Source organism: Mchenga conophoros, linkage group LG1 (genome assembly GCF_057382185.1).
Source record: "Mchenga conophoros isolate Kocher_MC1m ecotype Shallow Benthic linkage group LG1, M_conophoros_male_GT1.1, whole genome shotgun sequence".
NCBI lineage: Eukaryota > Metazoa > Chordata > Actinopteri > Cichliformes > Cichlidae > Mchenga > Mchenga conophoros.
The window spans coordinates 25,071,548-25,092,736 of NC_140526.1; the positions used below are offsets into that span (position 1 = coordinate 25,071,548).

At 39.8% G+C, this 21,189-nt stretch overlaps 1 protein-coding gene across 3 annotated transcripts in view; it reads left to right on the top strand.

Moving 5' to 3' along the window:
• LOC146583435 (glypican-6-like) overlaps positions 1-21,189 on the top strand; it is a 163,562-nt gene that overhangs the window by 55,075 nt on the left and 87,298 nt on the right. For all 3 annotated transcript variants that reach the window (XM_085271570.1, XM_085271551.1, XM_085271560.1), the window contains exon 3: positions 13,448-13,839. In XM_085271570.1, coding sequence (XP_085127696.1) covers positions 13,448-13,839 — 392 coding nt within the window. The remainder of the gene's footprint in view (positions 1-13,447; positions 13,840-21,189) is intronic.

Below are 21,189 nucleotides of genomic sequence, written 5' to 3' on the forward strand. Positions count from 1 at the left end.
TGGAAACGGAATGACAGTTTTTAGTCCGGCTGCTACTTTTAGATCGCTCCTGGGAAGTCCTGACCGTAGGAATTCAGACCACTCTCACTGTGCTCTCAGCGATTTCAACATAAACCTCGGACTTGCACAGAAAGAAAACTTCTCTTTCTAACTGACCCAAATTTTTGGTGGCAGATCATCACTGGTGATGATAACTGGTCTCCAGCTACAACTGTGCAGTTTTCAGCAGTTTTCATCAAAGAGACTACAGTTTCCAATCCCGAAGACAAGAAATTGCCTGTAATTTTGTGGCGTGGAGGAGCTCCATCGCCCTTCACAGATGCACAGAGAGTTCTAGAAAGAAACGTTAGCTGCAATTGAATGATCAAGACATGCAGAAGATTGTCTTGACGGGGACAAATTTAAATCAGATCAAGATTTTACTTTTACATGATGGAATTTGTACAGCAGACTGTAACGATCATGTATAGACTAATCTACAATAATATATTTGTTTACTTCAAATAATAGCCGTATTTTCCTCAGATGGTATACAGCATTTGACAAAATATGATTAAAATCCTTCATTAAGATTTACTGGATACACATTATCTTTCAACTAACTTACAAATCTGTAGAAGGAACTGGAATGAATATCCACTCATCCGGTATTTGCCGGGCCAGATGGTACGTTTGGATACCATCAAGTATCTTTTAATACAGCAGATGCTGAATTGTGAAATATCTCTGTTTTGGCTAGCTGGCTGTATGCCATTATGTCTAAAAGCCCATTATCCAAGGCAAATATGTGACCTCCCTATCTGCTGCTATCAGAGAGCATCAAGTACAGCCAAAGTTGTTTCTTTGATAGCAGAGAACGGGCTTCTTCTCAATTCAATCTGTCAGCTCGCGGCATAAAAGAATTCTATGCTCAACCTTTCTCTCTGAGATTTAAAGCAGAGATTCACTTAGCTGTCAGAAAACAATTGTTCTTTGTAAAGAGCGGTGGCTGGTGCAACTTTAATTTTAAAGATGTTTTAAATGAGCTGTCACTCGATGATTGATAGATTGGGAGAAACTTGCCTCCAGTTCATCTGTGTCCTACAACAGAGGGCTTTAATTACGAGCCCCTTGTATCGATGCTGTCAGCTCCACTGTGATATGCATCATGTGTGTGAGGAAAATGGATTTTACCACCTGGGTGCCAGCTGCTTGCAGTCTCATTGCACACAATGTCATCGGTTGAAAATGCATTGTCATCATTGCGGAGTGATACTGCCTGGGGATCGAGGCCTTTGATATTCATACATTCACTCACGTGCTCACTTTTATTCATAGTTTAAAGTGAATTTGATCGATGAACAATCATGCATGAACCGACTTACCATTTGATCAATATCTGCTCTCCGTGTGTCTATTTTTCATACAAACAATGAATTTTAAAGTCCCTGTGCATAAAACTATAATGTTTCAGCATTCAGAAAGTAATTTTGGATACCATTGTGAAATGTGAAACTGTTCCTTTATCTTTACAGTTTGACATTTCTAATATGCCAGGCAGTAAATGCTATTTTTAACTGTTGTAACTTGAGTGTCTAAGGCTTTATGTCTGGGCATGTCCTGTGTGCTGAATCTGTTGTGCCAAATGTACAGATCTCAAATTAGGTCACTGTTTTAGGTTAAAATAAATGAGCGTATTTTAATATTGTTTTGATGATGATAGAAGAAATATTTATTTGAACATGTAAGGTGAATATTGCTCTGCAGAAACAGTGCTGAGGCTCACTGGATATTTTCATGGACACCTAAAGAAACCTCCAAGGTGTAAAATAAGAAAGAAATATTACATAAATATTATATTATAGACTGACATTTCAGTCAGTTGTATCGCAGTATTCAGATGATGGTGAGGTGGATTCGTTTTACTCAACAGAAGCTTGTAGCAGAGCATTTCTTACTATCATTGTGACAGTGAAAAACATGGCATTAGAAATATCAAAGGAAAATAAATAATTTTTTTATTCTAAGAAAAGTGACAGAGTAGAAATGTTTCTTATGTTTCTAAAGGGGGTGCAGCGTGGCACTCCAAAAAACAGCTTCATGAACAACCAGCTCTGGCAGACAAAAAATAAGCACACCACATAAAAAAGATCAATGCTTCAGGTTTGGTAACTGCAAAAAGGAAAAACTGCTTCACAACTGATACAGATTTTGATAAATAAACGCCAGCAAGGCCAGAAGAGACCAATCTCCTACTGGTTTCAGAGGATGAGTGGGATCTCTAAACTACTTCTCAGGATTGGAAACAAGACCAAATAATTTTGGTCAGTCGAATCCTTTTTTTTTTTCTTTTTAAGTCCAATTAATAATTAATAGTTTGAGATTTGTGGGTGTGAGAGCAGTATTCAAGGAGATGAAAGGAAAGACGGAATCATGCAGCGTGCTCCAAAAATAAGTGAAATATGATAGTCCTCAGGTCTGAGGATGTTTTGCCTACTCTGGAATTGGACATGTGCACCAAATCCATCACACTCTGATCAAGAAGTACCACTTCATTCTTTGGAGACATGCTTCACCCTCAGGTCTCTATCTATCCGGAGAAGTAATAACAGCAATCCTAGCCAGCTGTATGACTGTGTGATATGCATCCTCAATATCACCCGACACTAATTTTTCTTTAAGGTCGCTCCACTCCACTCTGAAATGTGGCTGTGCGTCAGTAGTTACAAAGGACTCAAGATCACACATTGGTTCATTAGTGACTGATTTTGGAAATTTAAATCCCCTCCCTCATGGATGTTATTTAGAGTGGAGGCGATGTCAGCCTGAAGATGAAAATTGAGTATAATGAGTTGACAATTGTGCCAGATAACATGTAACAATACAGGTAAGTTATTTTTAACAACTGTGTGACAGCTGGCACATTTCTATTATGTATCAGACTGCCATAAGAGTAAAATGAATTTCATGAAGAAATCATACTCCGTATACTTCAACATAAGGACTAGTAGTATTTTAAATAAATACATTAAATAGATAGTAAGTAATAACTCAAGTTTTATTCATAGCTTTCCTCAGGAGACGGACTGTGTTAAATGTAGAGTCACCATTAACACAGAAATAAAGTTAAAGGGCCCAAACTACAAAGTAGAACGTGTACCTGAATGTACCGTGTTAGAAATAAAGCCAGTCACAGAAGGATAGTGTTGCATCCATTCTGCACAGTAAGCAATTCAAAACAGTGTGAAAAATGTTATCATTAACATTTACTGCAGCCCAGTTTGTTCTGATGTTCGATGTTCGATTCTAATTTTACAGTTAACTCAGTATAATGTGTGGAAACTGGGAACTATAATTAGTACAAAGGTTGGGGAATTACATTTATAGTTGATGATATTTTTGTTAATTTATTCTTTAACTGAGGAATTCTTTTTTCTTTTTAATAGATATCTGTAGAAATACAAAAGTAATCAGAGGCAGTAACTTTAAGGGCTGAACACAGATTACGGTGACACTGTGGAGTGGCACTTTCTGTACTCTTGGACAGCAGTCTGAGTTGGTTTTTGCTTCGTTTTCTTTCTTTTTTTATGTCCTCTTGAGTCCATCAGTCGGTGAATGGTTTAAGTGCTGAGTGTCACCGCTCCAACCTGAAACAAAGCCAAAGCTAAAAAAAAAAGAAAGAAAGAAAATGCCCAGTACCAGCTTGGGAAAACAAAGTGGTATCTTCTGCTGTGGCCTTTAACTTTCCTCTGCATTGCTGTTTTGCACGTTGCACTTTGTAAAATCAGGATACCTTTATGTTTGGTTCTCTAAAGTGCTGGTTCACTCCCTCTGTGGTGTACTTTTTGTGAGGCAGCAGTGCTTCTGTTGCTGCTCCTGCTGCTAGATTGTTTAAATATTGACACCCATTATGCTGCCTGGAAGTCAGCATTGTAGAAGCTCCTATTTGTTACTTTCATCAATGCCACCATGGTCCTTTTGGAAATAAATATGGGTGTTCACCACTGACTAATCTGTTGTTTCTCATCTAGTGTCATTAGGATATGTTAATTCATGATAATTAAGGTCCTGTTGTCGTATCGCCCTTAAATGAATGATTGGAATTCATCAACATGGACATGAACACAAATTAAAACAGATGTTTCTGAATATTTAATCAGCCGATATCATGTGCAGGAAATTACATGGATTTTATGAATTAGGTTCTGTTTGTTATGTAGCTTGTTGTTGTCGTAGAATAGTGACAGACCATTCAGTTTTATGAAAACATTGTCTCTTTATGAATACTCCTGTTATTTTTAGTGTGTGTGTCTTCAAATGTTAAGAGAAACCACAGACGCAACTTTTTAAAAAGGTGCTACAAATATATTAAAGAAGCATTAAAATAGCTTCATTGTCAGTGCCAGTGTAAAGTGACACATTGGAGATAACGGCAGATGAAATACAACCTTTTTCTTCAACCAGGAATATGTGGCACTTCTGTTTCACAGCTGTAAGAGGATCTGCATCATAGAAGCTGCCAAGGTCAGAGGTTTGTTAGGTGCTTGTCCAGCATAATTTACTGGTCAGCCCAGAAGGTGACCACAATATTTTCTGGGCCGTTATTACTGACAGGTCTTAGGACATTTTGATCAAGGAGCGACTCAAATGTTAAAATTGCTTCACTTTCTAAACTGCACACCTTTACATTCACGCCTACCTGACCCAGTAATTGACCAGACTAGTATGTCTGTGTTGGCTGAAACCCACACTTTGCATGTTTTCCGGGAGAGACTGTGCCCTTTATTGCTGTATTTAAATTATTTTAAGTTACAGCTGCCCATCATGTTGTTGGCAGTTTAAAAAAAAAGTATAGATGGTACTAATAATAATTTGATTAGTTTGTCAACATTTGGATACACTAAAATGTAAATGCTCAACAAAGTTGTCACTGTAAAGTCAGTAGGAACCAATAACTGTAGCATATTTAATTCAAATCCATTAAACAGACTGTCTTCCAGTACAACATTACCCCGGTCTATTGCTTGGTTGAGCATAGTGAGTGCAACTGATTGCATTTATTTTGATGTGAGAAAAATAGAAAGTAAGATGAAAACATTTCTCATCTGAGTTTTGAGTGGAAGAGTTTTGAGTGGATGGGTGGGACAACACATTGGATTTTAATAGTGTGGACTACAACCTATTTCATGTTTTAAACTTGTAAAAAAACATATGTTACATTATTTCCCTTATTCACTAAACATTGTGTTCTGGGGTTTTGAAAATTTGTCTATTTTCTTAACTGCTTCTCTTATTAAGGATTAGGGGCTATGCCAGTTGCTATAGCACTACAGCTAAGGTCATTAGTCTAGTGGATAGCTTGTTAGCCTATTGCAGGGCTAACACAGAGACACAGACAACCACTTACACCTATGGCTGACTTAAAATCACCAGTTATGTCTTTGCACTGCGGGAGGAAGCTGGAGTACCCAGACTAAACCCCCCATTTGCATGCAGAGAACATGCAAACTCAGCTGGTCAGATCTCAGGACCTCGTCGCCGCTAGGCAGCAATGCTAACAGCAGCTCCCCTGTGCCATTCGGTTTTGAAAATCCTCACAAGAAACGAAACAATTCACTGCAATTTGTCACCCGTCTGACACTGAACTCCATTAGTTCAGAGGAATACTAAACAGTGTTTATTTGCGGTTGAAGTAGTTCACTTGAGTCAAGCTGTTGTTGTTTTGGTGCTACAGATGTAAGCACTGTTATTAACTTGGCTAATTTAACGGAAGAACTGTGTAGGCTTGTTTTACGGCTGTTTTCTGCACACGTGTTGCTAGTTTGGGTTATTGTTATTTCCCAGAACAAAGGAGATGTTGAAAAAAAGGGCAATACCGAGCAAGTGGAACTTGAGAAATTTATGGCCAATGGGAGGCTCATGTACACAGTCTGCATCTGACGAGTCCTATTTGGTAGATAATATGACTTCTTTAAATACTGTGCCAATCAAGAAAAAAAAAGCTCCAAGTGATGGATATTTTATGGTGACATAAAATGTTAATTTGTGAGTGAATGAGGTAAAAACATATATTTGTCTGACTTTTACTCATTTTCTAATATGTCCCTTTTTTTATAGGGAAGCAGTAAAACACTGAGCATTCTGGTATTATGCAGACAGCTCTGACTGTATGTAAAATGCATTACATTACCAGGCCAGAATATCTAAATTGTAATAATATTTATGCTAAGTTTTGTACTATAACCCTCTGGTCATTCAAGTCTGTTGGACCAGTAATTGAAATTTTGTCTTAATTAACCATACAAAGAATGAGGAATTTCATTGTTTGAGGCATTTAAGCGACTGAGTTCTCAAACTGTGTGAAGTAAAATTAATGGGCGAGCACACGTTTTCTTTTGTGGATAATGTGTTATTATCAGAGCAACAGAAAGGTCACCTTTATTAATCATAATAATTATTTACAGTAATTAGGCCAGATATCAAAGGAGGACTTCTGCTCTCAGAGAAAATTGATTCTTCACACTCAGAATTGCTTCAAGGGTATGAACACCATGTGCATTTTCTTATTTTGTATGCAAGTCCATCCTCGGTTCTGACTGGCAGTAAACCGGAGCTTCACTTTGTCATAGTTTTTATGCGGCATATTATTTATTGTGTTTTTCCAAGTTAAAAAAAAAACAGGAAAGAAAGCTTCTGGCTGACAGGATGATTAATAATAATGCTAATAACAACAGTATATGACAGACTTTTTGTGCACTTTGAAGAACTTAAAGTTATTGTATGTTACATAACTAAGATGTTACATAAAAAAATGAATCGAGAAATAGAAAAGGGATATTATTAGATTTATGTGCCTGAAGACTTTAGGAAGGCTGGACTATACTCTAAAAACTTTGCAGATACTCTTTTTATTTCTTTATTTTTCATTTAAAAGTCTTACAAAATTTATCAAGACAGAGAAAGAGCACGAAGATACATTTTAATTGATCGTGTTAAAAGAAATACCGGGTCTCTGGCAGGCTGTAGACTCTTTTTAGCATTAATGATGCAGTCCAACCAGGCAAAACAGAGACATGTAAAATAAGAAGGAAACTGATATTTTTTACAAATTTCGTCCAAATATTCAGTAGTGTGCAAAAGTCTATAGCCATTCCTCATATTCCATTTCCACATCGCCAGACCTTCTTATATTTTCTTGTAATTCTTTATCACCCTAGTATCCCTAGTTTAAATTAAATTCAGTTTTATTTCTATAGGATCATATCATAACAGCAGTCGCCTCAACATGCTTTATACTGTAACACAATAATTTTTCATTTGATTAAATGCGGCCATGCTAGTACAACAAACAACTGCAATGCTATTATGGGGGTATGCTATGTTTCATCCATTTTCATTTTACTTCATTATTTTTTAGATGTGCTGAATTTATTGAGCTAAAAAATAATTCAAAAAGCAGACGCTGTTGTTTTTTTTTCTCATATTATTACTGGAATCGTAACCCTAAAACTCAATTTTAGAGCCTCGATCACTTGAGGAATTTGGATGCTGGATGATTCCTAAATGGTTTGTGTCAGTAAGCATACACCCCTGTATGTTTCCAGCATGTTTGAAATGTTTCCAAGTATTAAGACCATCACGGCTGGGTAGCTGAATGTTATCCAAGGTCAATAACTTTCAATGATAATCCTCTGTCAAATATGTATTTTGGCCAGAGGAGAGCAGTTCACTCTTCATGAGTTGGCAGGCTGCAGCTGCTATGTGAAACTCTCAGTACGGCCAATTTTTCAGGTAGTGGACCCTGAAATCACACAAAAAACAAACAGTTATGCAAACACAAGGGTGGAGTTTATTCTGCGTACTTGTTCTTCAAGTCTTGGACTCACAATACAAAACTTTAAACTGAAAGTCATTTGTTCTTTCAACAATAGTTATTCTAAAATGCAACAAATGCCTTTTGAAAGACAAGGTTGCAAAAGTAAAGACAGTCATCTTCTGTAATAATGATTAAAAATAAGACGAAGATATTTAAATAATAGCTTGAACATGCACAGAATTTGGAAATGCACTCGGGCAGTGGGAAGAATACTTTGTCCTCAGTCGAATGGATGTTAAGGAACGTGCTGCACCTCACACACAATAGGCTTAACAAAAAACAACATTCCCATCAAAGAGCTATTGTTACTTGAGTTTTAAAAAAGCAAGAAAAATTCTGACGTCCCATTTACTTCTGGTTTTTAGTTCATAAAGGCGTGAATAACAGAAAACCATCCAAACCAGCTGTTCAGTGTCATTTAACAGTATTTTAACTGGGAAATCAATAAATGCAGTCATACAGTATTCCTAGGCTTGGGTGTAGTGAGCTGCATATAATCACAGGAACCCAGAATGTCATTAGCTGGTGCCACTGGCTCTCACCTGCGTATGTAAAACACTGTCAGCGTCATTTACAGTAAGTAGTCCGAGTCCTGAGGGCGTTTTATCGGGTTATCTTATCTAATTATTATCTTTCAGCAGTCACTTTACTTAACCTGACACTTCTGCGCAGAATAGTGTGTAATCTGTTTCTAACCACTCATAGCATTGCCGGGGACCACGTTAGGCCGTGTAGAACTTGATTAAATTTGTGAGTTCAGTTTCTTTAGCAAAATTTATCTTATTCCTTTGGCCATTTATTTCAGGGAATTAACTGCAATGTACTCATCTTTCACTGCCTCACTATTTTTATATTCAAAGTATTCAAAAGGTATGTGGACAATTTTTTATGCAAGGAACGCTACTGTCTATAGCACTGTCTTAGTCTACCTAAACCTGTATCACACAGGTTTGTGGCATTTACTATAAATGGGCTCTTTTCACTCATTTCATAATGTCAGAGCTCATCATGTGAAGGTCATGTTGCATTTCTGGAGTAGTTTGCACTTCATGTGCTCATGTGGTGATGCTGCTCGGAAGGACCCTGCAGTGTCAAGTAGTTTTAAATGAATCCTCGACCAACTAAAAGAATATGCTATTTTTTTTTTTGTCCCGTTTGGATCTTTAGCCATCAGAATTGTTGTCTTAAGGCCAAGAAAGATGCCAAGCGGCTTTACTTTACCAAGTGGATCATCGTGGCCTTGGGTCCATTTGATTGACCTTTATTATAATTATGTATTTATTTTATTTTATTTTCAGTTGATACAGACGGGACAGACATGACTGGGGGATAGGACAGGGAGAAAGAATGAAAGAAAGAGAGGGAGAGAAAGAAAGAAAAACAGAGGGGAGAAGAGACGGCGAGAAAGGGGGGGAAGGAAGAAAGAAAAACAAACAAAACACTTGGATCACCTGAATGGAGAAAAAAAAACAGAAGAGAAAACAAACAAAAAAGAGCAACATAATAAATACAGCACCATCACAATAAACTAGCTAGCAGTAGATAACAGTAGATACTAAATATTAAACGCTATTCTGCAGCACGCAAGATAGACAGCACATAATGTTCTTTGAGGCAGCAGCCAAGAAAGCTGTAGTCCGCGTCTGTGAACACCTGTGTGTACACCTGTGTGTACACCTGTGTGGATCAGCACGCTTGTATTCCAAAGGTTTCTCCATGTAACGATCTGCTAGGGAGTGTGGGGAGCCATAGCCCCGTCCACCAGGGTATGAAGCAGGTATGGAGGAGATCCAGGCCCCAGATATCCAGAGGCCCCAGAGTACAAGGACCCGAGGAGGACCACCAAAGGGGGGGAACCGTGCCACCCTCCTGGGAAGAGCTGAGTTGAGCCCCAAACGAGAGGTCACCCAGCAGCCACGGAGCAGAGGCCAGAGGGGTTTGCAGTGGCGTGCCCGCGGGCTCTGCCGGCAGCCAGCTGTGCCAGAGAGGACTGAGCTTCAGGCCCAGAGGCCTGAGGGCATCCCACCCCCTGGAAGGGGCCCAGCCGGGCCACAGGCGCCAGGCCCCGCCAATCGGCCACCAAGAGTGAGCCGGTACATACATGAGCGCCCAGCCCCAGTCGACAAGAACCACCAACACACCAACGCCTGTGGGCATCAGCCACCGGCAGGGAGTGTGGTGAGGGGAGATAGGCCTCCGTACTTTAGAGGGCCTGAGATGTACCCAGAGAGGTTGAGTCTAAGACCCAACCTGACATATAGACACAGACGAACAGGCACACGCAGACACAAACGTGCATTCCCACCCCCATATACACAACCAAATACTCGGCACTCACCCAACGTGTAGACAGACACAAATAGACACTGCACAGACAGTCAGACTCCCCAAACATGCTCTATATCCCAGGTCCAGGTACATCTGCCCTCAGAGGGGCAAGCCGCACCTAGACCCAGGAGATGTAACCCTTCTCTCTGGGGTGGAGGCAAGCGGACCACTTCCTTATCTGCAGTAGCGGGGAGGCCCCGCATCCCAGACCCCAGTCTGACGGCCAGCACCTCCTCCCAGCCCCCCAGCCCTGACGGCTGAAGACCTCAAACCTCCCTACGCCCGCTCATATATAGTGTTGCTGTGTGCTGTTCTAAAGTGCATTTAAAACTCAGGAGAGCATGGTACTAGCTTCCTCTCAGAGAGCAGCACGGCTCCTCCTGAAAACCCTTAGTGTCTAAATGCATTTAAAATTGATGGTAGGGCACCAGCGCCAGAGGTGGGTTGGAGTACACCGACCATCCTCTGGATTGGATGCTGTAAAACGTGCCCACCCCCAAGGCCCTATATGTATGTGTTATGTGAGAGTGTGAGTAATGTGGATGTCTAGGTTGCAGAATAAAATTGAGGCACAGGCGGCCAGAAGGGGACAGAGGGGAAGTGCCTCCCCTGCACCCTGGTGACATACCTGCACCCCAAGCCCTGCGTGTGTGGATGGGTGTGGTAGAGCGGGAAGAGGGAGGTAGCTGAGGATGGGGAAGGAAGAAAGGGAGGGGCAAGCGGCCCGCTGACCCCAGTAGGCACCCCCACACTCTGGAACCCACCAGGGCAAGGGGGCCCAGGCCCATCCGGACCGGGGCCCGCAGCAGCAGCACCGCCCAGCCCCACAGAGTCCGGGGCAGCCCACCCAACTCCACCCCAGAGAAAACTGCACCCACCCCATCATCCAATCATCTCCCAAACTACACAAGACAATAGATGCCTAGGTTGAGTTCATTCTCCACCTCTCCTAAATCTCTCCCCCCACCTGCAGAGTGAGCTCCTGTAGTGAGGAGACCACCTGCAAAGATATAACAGCCTCCCCACCAGTTAGAGAGCCCCCTAGTTGGGCCGATGCACCAGAGGTCCCCTGCACTGGGGCTGAGTCCCCCTGCACCCACCCGCCCACAGCCCCGGCGACACAACAACCAGAACCCAAGCCCCAAGGCCCAGCCAGCACCCCAGACCGGGGGCGGAGCACCCCCAGACCCCCAAGCCTCCACGCCCGTCCCGGACCCACCCAGGGGCAGCCAGGCTACCAGGCCAGTAACCGACGTCCGCCAGCACAGACCCTCCCCCATCTCAGAATATGCTATTTATGCTCAAACTACCCTTAATCATATATTTCGAAATACTTCAGAATATATTAAGTGTAAATCATTTTAGGTTAAATATCCACATGTTGGGCTGCAAATGCGCATGAGTTTCCACATTTACCACTCAGTGTGTGAGCAATTTAAATGGTACGGATACAATAGCACGCGCAATACACAAGGGCTTATGTGTCCTTGATTCAGATCTAATTGGAAAAATGGAGTGGAAAAGGCCCTGCAGGCTGCTAATATTTAAACAAATGTTGGTGTAGTGGCAGGTCATTTAGCTGCAAAGAAACTAGAATGAGTCACTAGGGATTAGACTGATAGCAATTTCAGGTATGTGGACACGTCGTACCGTTTGCACACACAAAAAAATGCAAGGAATACAAAGTTGGTCATATGGCATATGTCAGCTGTAAGTGCTGCAGTTGACATATGGTGACACTGGTGCAGATATGTGGATTATTCAGATGTCATGGCCAGGAGCTTATTTAAACATTACTTTTATACATGAAGAGCTTGTATGTATACTGACTCTTGTGATGCACTCAGGAAAGAATGATTCCAATATGTGGGGCATGATGGTCATTTTATTGTTAATCTTGTAAAATGAAACAACCGTATTCTAACGTATAGTAGATATAATATTTTTAAGAGTTCACATGATTTTTGAATTTGTTGTTTTCTTAATAATTCATAGCTAAACCCTGCTTGGCTACATGAGAACATATTCATCATGCCTTATGGGTTGTCATATTATCAAAGTAGAAACTATCATTAGAACAACACGTGCCCACCATGTAAGGTTACGACTGCTATCATTAACAATGCAAAGAAATGTCAGCCACCCAGAATACCAACCAGAAGAAGAGGCCCTCCGATGGTTTATTAGCAAGCATGACACGTAAAATGTCTGCAGTGTTTGTTTGCAAAGAAGAGTGGAGGAATATTTGACATTTGTGCTTGGAGCGACGTGTTATAATCTTCCCAACATTTACGCCTATGCACTCAGGAACATGGGATCCTATTAGCTCGGCTTCAGTGAGACTCCCCAGCTAATTCTGCTTTTTTTTTCTCTCTCTGAGTTAGTACTCCAGAGATCAGGTGCTCACATGGAAGAAAGGCACTTAGACAGATGACAAAGAAACAATAATATAATTGCTTTGAATGTTAAATCTGAATTGCAAAATTTCACTCGTGAATTTCGATGTTCCTTGTGTTAACACTGATTTTTAAGCAACCTGAATCAATAACAGGCCGCTGCATGGGCATGAAGTGCTCAGTAATTACAGAATGTTTGTGAAATGCAAGAATTGATGTTACAAGGTAATTAACGTAAAGGTTTATTATAAAATGACATAACGTTACATAATGTACGGCGCATATACTAACTCTGTGACAATTATACTGATTAAAAAAAGGTCGTTACAGTAAAATGTTGGCACACACTATTCAGATAATTCAAAAGGAATAAAGGCTCCGTAACACAATATTCAATTATAGGCCCATAGGCCAGCTGCCTCAGTGGACAAATAAATTGTTTCAGTGAGAAACTAATGCGTCTGGGAATAATGGTGGGTGCCCAGGATGATAATGTATACTAGTGTCTGTGTCTAAAACTTATGAATATTTTGTTACAGTATGCAATCAGAAACTTTACATTAATCATTCATAGTCCTTGTGGCCCATTATTTCTGCTATTAAATTATTAATGCCTTGAGCTGACTTTCTTCACATAATCAAGTACCTATTGTTGGCTGCTATACATTGCTCCTGTATATGCAGACAGGGCCATAAAATAAGCCACTGAATTACCATAGATACAACAGGCATACTTCGATAGATGTTCTCATCCCTTTGTTTGGTTTACGCTGCGGGAAAGAAGATGGTAAATATCATGTGGTGACCCAGCTTTGTGTCTTTTCTATCCCCTTTTCTCTCCCATCTCCCAAAACATCCATAAATATAGAGTTTTTCTTGGAACTGCTGGACAATTCTGAGAAGTCACTCAACAGTATGTTCACACGGACATACGGGAAGCTGTATATGCAGAACTCTGAAGTATTCCAGGACCTGTTCACTGAGCTAAAGCGCTACTACACGGGGGGCAACGTCAACTTGGAAGAGATGCTAAATGACTTCTGGTCCAGGCTGCTGGAACGCATGTTCCAGTTACTTAACTCCCAGTACCACTTTACAGATGACTACCTGGAGTGCGTCAGTAAATACACAGATCAGCTAAAGCCTTTTGGAGACATTCCCAGAAAACTTAAGGCCCAGGTAACCAGAGCATTCATCGCTGCAAGGACGTTCGTCCAGGGGTTAATGGTGGGCCGGGAGGTTGCCAACAGGGTCGCTAAGGTGAGTTTAATTTTTTTTCTCATGGCTGCTTTGAGTGTGATGTTGCTTTGTGACTGTTTAGCACTGCTGGCTTTAGCTTTAATGCAATAAACATTAGAACATATCCTTTAACATGACAACTTTCTGTGGATATGTTTGATCCCCAGGTCGTTGCATGAGATTTAAATGCTTTGCAGCTGTTTAAGACATAGGCATAGACTTTATTTAATCCCACACTGGGGAAATCCACTTGTTACAGCAGCACAGGGGACACAAGGAAAAAGGGGATTATACATATATTAGAAAAACAATAAAAAACAGAAAAAAAAGTGTACAAAAAAAGCCAAAATACATGTACAGATGGTTACTATGGTTTTGTCATTATGCATCTTAAACAATTGCAAATGAATAATAGTTCATGCACAGACCGGATGTGGAGGGCAGTTTGAGACATTTTTCATAGATATATGTGGTGATGCAGACGGTTTGATATGCATTCATTATTTTACTCCTTCACAAAGAGCAAAGCTTTGCAAAAAGGGAAAATGTTAAAGCACAGGTCAGCTGAGATTTCATGTTGGAATTGTGTTTGCATTGTTCGTCTTTGCAGTTTGTATTTTGTCATGTTTTTTTTTGTTTGTTTGTTTGTTTTTCAGTGTGCATAAGTAAAAATTTGCTTCATTTCAATGTGACAGTTTATTTAAAACTAATTAGTGTTTCGTCTGAAATCTTAGTAGATTGGATTGTAAAATAAGTACTGTATATTTAAGACTGTTATCAAATCCTGAAGATTTCAAATGTTTTTTTTCAAAGTCTTAGAGGATACGTTTTCTAATTCCACGGTTAACACAGAAAGTTATGCAACAGTTTTTAGTGGACATCAAAACTATGAGATATGATATAACCGCAGCTGTTTGCAGATTGGCACGATTCAAACACCGGTATTAATGATCCGACTTGAGTTATTTACATTTGGATTCCATCATTCAGTTTAAAGGAGAGTGGGCTTCTGAAAACTGTGGAAATAGATGTGGAAGGTGGGGGCTGAGAGAGCTTAATTAAACTGTTTCATTTTGAAGCCAGTTTCTTCTAGTTATAGTCATCATCAGCTTTTGATTCTGTTGGTTTACAATTTATAAAACACAAAAAAACACATTCTGGATGATTTGTGAGCATGAGATTAAAAGGCACGCTCTAAAGAAAATACTTTTTATATACTCTAAACACGTAACACCTTTAAGGCTTACTGAAACAGATTTGTCCTTAAAATAGAAACTAAATTTTTAGTTTCTGCTATTTTGCAGAGGCCTTAAAAGATTTAATTAAATGACTGAGAAATCATAACAATAATTTTAGTCTGGAAAGTGCTCGCCCTTCCAAAAGTAATATTCTTCACCTGCTTTTAGACATAAATCATATCAAACTAGATGCTCATAAGTTCAAACATTAAGTTTTAAAAATGTCTTCAGAGTTCAGCAGCGATTCGATTCGTTTCCTTTTTAGCTTAAAGCTCGCCGTGCCTTTCAATTCGACAAGGGAGAGAAACTGTAAGAAGAGCAAAGAAGAAGAAAGTGGATGCAAGAGTGGCAGGGCAAAAAAAAGAAATGATCTGTGCAGTTCACTTTTATGTTGGAGGCTTAACTCCCTGTGTAAAGTTGAGACAGATCATAGAGTGTGAACACAAGTGAATGCATTAAATTTATATTAGAACTTTGGTCTGTGACTGCATAAAAAGTAATGTTTAGACAAAAGCCTACACAGTCAACCTTCACCTATGGTAATATTTCACCTAAGTTATCTGTTTCACTGTGAAGAGCAATTTTTAGGGTATTTAGTTGCATCTTTTTCATAACTTGGATGACACTCAGATCTACTGCTGCAAAAAATGACAGGGAAATTGGTGCACTAATGTTTCTTAAGTACAGTGAATACTCGAAATGCTGATGCTTTTCGGAAATACAATGTGAACAGCAAGCTAGAATACAGTAGGCTATTTTTCTTTGGCAGTTAAGCTAAGCTGGAGTTTGACTTTCTTTGCATAAGTGAAATCATGTTGCTTCAAGTCCCACAACATCATTTCAGTCATCTCACAAAAACTAGGACTAATATATTGTAAGGTTTATTCAAATCCTTACTTTAGATAATTACAGCACAGTACTGTAATGTTCTTTAAAATAATTTTAAAAAGTGTTGTAGTCGATGCACTGCAGAGTTTCATGCTGACAAATAGAGCTGCCAGCAGTTCACTGTAATTCAGCAGGAAGCTTTGTTACAGTGTACACCGTATTACGACTTATAAGAAGTCACATCATACTTAACCACAAGAAATGGTTACATTGAAACTCACTGTCTAATTTCTTCATATTTTTTCATTAGATCAAAAACCAAATCATCCCTTAATTTATATTTTATCTTTGAACTTCTACCATCAGTGTGATGTACAATCAGTTTCCCCCAGTGCCCCACCCTATACTTGCACTATTTCACAGGATTGTGAATTTTCCACCTCAGTATTATGTACATATTAAAGTGCTATGTCATATTCTGCTGCCGTGTATAATCCCTAAAGAGCTGGTCATTTTTAATGCTCATAATGTCTTTTAGCTTACTACTGAGCTAGTCACCATTCCCTTAGTGGCATAGCCATTTCAGAGGAAGAGTTAAAATGAGCACATCTATACATCTGTCCTAGGCCCAAATGGCACCGCCACTCTGGATCAAATCCCATATTCCCTTCTTCCTCATCAATTATGAAGCGGCGCCTGGAAACACTGTGGCATTGCTGAAGGCTGTCAGGCCAGTGAACAACCGAAGAAGTCGAGGTGAAAAGTTGTTTGACATGACAAATCACCTTGACCTGAGATTCACCCTCAGTGCCATGCTGTTTTCAGTGGCACTGCACACATGCATCTCCTTACCGCACACTGTTAGAGTAAATAGCAATGTAAAACTTCTTGGGTTTAAGCACATTATTGCATCCCGTTCAATTGTAGATCCACAAGGATCCGAGACTTTTTATATGCTTTATGGCAGAATGCAGTTTTGTTTTTTGAGTTACTACTGCAATTACTACAGCTTCATAAATCAGTGTTTGGTCATTTGGCAGTGTGTTTTATTAGCAGACCATTTGCGAACAAATAGTGTTGAAAAATACCTCAGAGCTAGACTGCAGTGACAAACACACCATCTGTCACGAAGGTAGAATTCTGTGCTCTGATTCTGCTGTAAGTTTACTTAAAATTATTCTGAGGAGAAGCAAAAGTCAGCATTACTTTACAGTAAATACTTTTTTTACAGAATAAATGATAAATCGGTGCATATGTACGTATAAAGATAGTTTAGTGAAATGAAAATTTATAAACTTTTTATTGTCCCTGATGGATTGGCATCATCGAGATTGTGCTCAATTTCATCATTCTAGCTTGTCCAGTTGACAAGAGTCTCACTACAAACTCTATTTACAGGCGGTCTTAGACGATGGAGTCTTTTCACTTGCCATTGATTTTTTTTCTTTTTTTTTCACACATGTGCTTTACAGGTTGCTAGTGAAAGATCATTAGACCAACAGGTTTGTCAGGGACATTGCAAACAAACGGCGAAATAAATCGTCTGTTGCTACAGGTTTTGAGTCTCATTTATATGTAAAGTGCCGCACGCTGCAAATGATGCTTAGTGGGTAACTCTAACAACACTGGGGCTTAAATTCAAATATACAAACTGATCATTAAATGTTTAAAACTCGAGGTTGTAGAATGGAAAAACACGCTTTGTCCATGTGATGCCTGCCTTCAACCAGCTGTCTGTTTAATTTTCCATGTTACTTTGCATCCGGATTTTGCTCCAATACGATGAGCCGTAAATATTTACAGCTAATACACAGTGCTGTATGGTGTAAAGTCAGAGCAGGAGAGATATCACGCCATAAAATGAGATTGCACTAGACTTGCACTGAACAGTTTCCTGGACCTCGATCCTGGATTAAGAGCAGAATCCCTTTGGATTACAGTTTATGATGACCATTAGGAGTTTTATCCTTGCGGTACTTAAAACACAGTCCAACTACATTAAGACCTACTCAAAGAAGATTGTAGGGATTTGGAATTTTTGAACGGTTTAAAGTTCAGGCATTTAAAGCACTTATCACTCACTCTGCATACGCATGGGAAGCCGGCCTAGTCCGTGGTGCACTTTTGCTCACGATGATGGAAGGAAGTAGGGTATTTTGTAGAGAGGGATTTGTTTTCCCTGATGGCTTATGCTGCCACGGTGATCTCATTATACACTCATTTCCGACCACGAACTGTCAGATAATTTCACATTAAGCTCCGAGGCAGTTTCTAATCTTTACACAACATTTACCTTAGATTAATCCTCTGCCAGATTTCTTTGCTGACACGTGAGAAATATCATCATCAGTTCCATGTGCTTTCCATACGTGCTCATGTTTTGTTTGTCTGCTTTTTGAACTCGCTGCCCTACATTACTTTTAACGAATGCATTCAACATTCAGCAAAAAAAGACAGAAACACAAGCACATATTCACTGCTGACACACAGGTTAATATGTGCTTGTTTGAATTTAAACAGTCCTACTAATCAGATAGCATTTTCATTCACTTACAGAAAATGATGCCAGTCATTTTACATGTTTTCACTTTTGTTGTTCTAATCGCAGTTAGCACATTCATTTAGCTGTTGTGCAAATCACTGCCGTGTCTAAAATATGCACCAGCTGTACTTCTATACATACTAGTGGTCAGCAAAGTTGTGTTAACAGAGTTAGTTCTAAGAAAAAAAGGTCAAGTACAGTACTGTCATTTAATCTGCACACAGACAAACGGATATGTTTCTTTTTATAACATACTACATTATAAAGCCCTGAGATTTGTTTTTCTTTTCTGACTGATGCCTGTATGATGTGTGTGATATATAATGGCAAAACAGGCCACTTTTAGAACTAAACCATTTTCACACCATGAACACTAACTTTTGAGTATAAACTTAATGTCTACTTTATTAGTTAAGCCTTACTTGGAGAAATGCCTTAATTCTTCATGTCATAGGTTCAACACAATGCTGGAAACATTCATCAGTGATTTTGGTCCATGTCATACTGACATGATAGCATAACACAGTTCCTGCAGATTGGTCGGCTGCACAGCTATGATGCAAATTTCCTGTTCCACCACATCCCAAAGGTGCTCTATTGGATTGAGATCTGGTGACTGCCGAGGTCATTTGAGCACAGTGAACTCATTGGGTTATGTTCAAGAAACCAGTTTGAGGCGATTTGAGCTTTGTGACGTGGTGTGTTATCTTGCTGGAAGCAGCCATCAGAAGATAGTACACTACAATCATAAAGGAATGGATACGGTCACCAAGAATATGCACGTAGGCTATGTTGTTTGAATGAAATTTGGTACTAACGAGGACAAAGTGCTCCAAGAAAATATCCCACACGCCATCACACCACTACTACCACCAACACCACTGCCCTAAACTGTTGATACAAAGTATTATGATCCTAAGCTATCATGTTTTTTAATCCAAATTCTGACCCTACCAGCAAGATGTCACAGGACAAAATGAGACTCATCAGTGCAGACCAATTTTTATGATCCAATTTTGGTCCATGTGAATTGCAGGCTCAACGTCCAATTCTCAGCTAACAAGCATGACTGCTTCAGCATGTAACATGTTGTGCATTCAGACATGCTTTTCTGCATACCCTCATTTTAATGAGCGGTTATTTTAGTTACTTTTGCCTTCCTATCAGCTCAAATCAGTGTGGCCATTTTCTTCTAACCTCTGACATCAGCAAAGCATTTTCTTCCAGGTAACTGCCGTTCATTAGATTGTCTCTTTTTGGACCAGCCTCTGTAAACACTAGAGATGGTGGAGGAGACTCACAACTACATCAGCAGTTTCTGAAATACTCAAACCAGCATGTGTGGGACTGCCAACCATCTCACATTCATAGTCACAAAAATCACCTTCTTCCCTTTTCTGATGCTCAGGCCATTTGAGTACAGTGAACATACATGTTCAAGAAACCAGTTTGAGATGATTTGAACATCAGCTGACATCAGAAGATGGCTGCTTCCAGCAGATAGGCGGGATGGGCGTGGTCAGCAACAATACTTAGTTAGGCTTTGGTGTTTAATTGGTCATCTTCATCATGTCTATTTTCAAACGAGTTGCTATCATGTGACTGGCTCATCATGTGAAAAAAGTCGCTGGGTTATCTCTTAGTTAGTAGTCTCTTAGTAGTTTGATGATGTTGTTCTGTATATACGCGTGCTATTGGAGTTTGGACCACTTCAGACATGTTTCATCCCACAGGTCATGGGCTGTAGAAGTACAAATGACTTTAATGCTAGTATGATCATTTTTATATTCATCGGCCAAATAGCAATTTCAGGGCAAGCTAGTTCACATTCGAAAGTATATAAAGAGAATTCATTCACACACATCAAACAAGCTGAAAACAGAAATATAACAATGTTACAAAGTAACTGTTTTGCTGGAACAAAACAGTTACTTTTATTATGTGTATTATATCTAGGACCCCCTGGGAATGTGGTTGGACATTTTTCATTCATTTCTCACATTTGCAGACAAAACAATTAGCCAATTAAGAGAACAAAAACAACTGCCTGATAGAAAACAATAATGACTCCGATTCTTAATTGAAAAGGAAATTGCCATAGAGGAAATAAGTTCATGTAATCACACCTCAAAAGAGATGCACATAATGCGAACTGCAGTATGCTTTGACACTGCAGACAATGCCAGTGGAGCTGGTTGTGTTTTTACAGATTGCGTTAGCAATTAAAGATGTATCACTTCTAGCTGAAGATACAAAATGCCTTAATTTGATTAAGAAAATGTGACTGCGTTCATGTGATTTTGTAGTTCAGCGTCTTTACTTGTAATTAATATGTTGCAAAACCAAACAGTGAACGAGAGCAGTCTGACAGCAGATTCTGCTCAGGGCAGATTAAGTGACCTGCTTCGTGAGCGAGTGTCCATGTTTCTTAGCCGAGGCCCACACAGATACAGATGCACCAGACGGACTTCCTCTCTCACTCTCTCTCTCTCATGCATGATCCCTCCTCTCTCGCTCTCTGTCTGTCTCCTTCTCTCTTGCTGGCTCACAGCTCACACAGCTTGCCGGGGATAAGGCCTCAGCCACAGTGCTGTGACGGCAGATGGCAACTGGCTCAAAAGGGTTGGCACGTCATCGGGAAATGTGCTGCACCAAAGATGTCCTTTTTAATTAAAAGATTTTGATCTGTAGTGAACTGCAGAATGTTGGAAAAAAATGAAAGACAGCATGTGGTCTGAAATACAAGAACATTATAAGAACGGA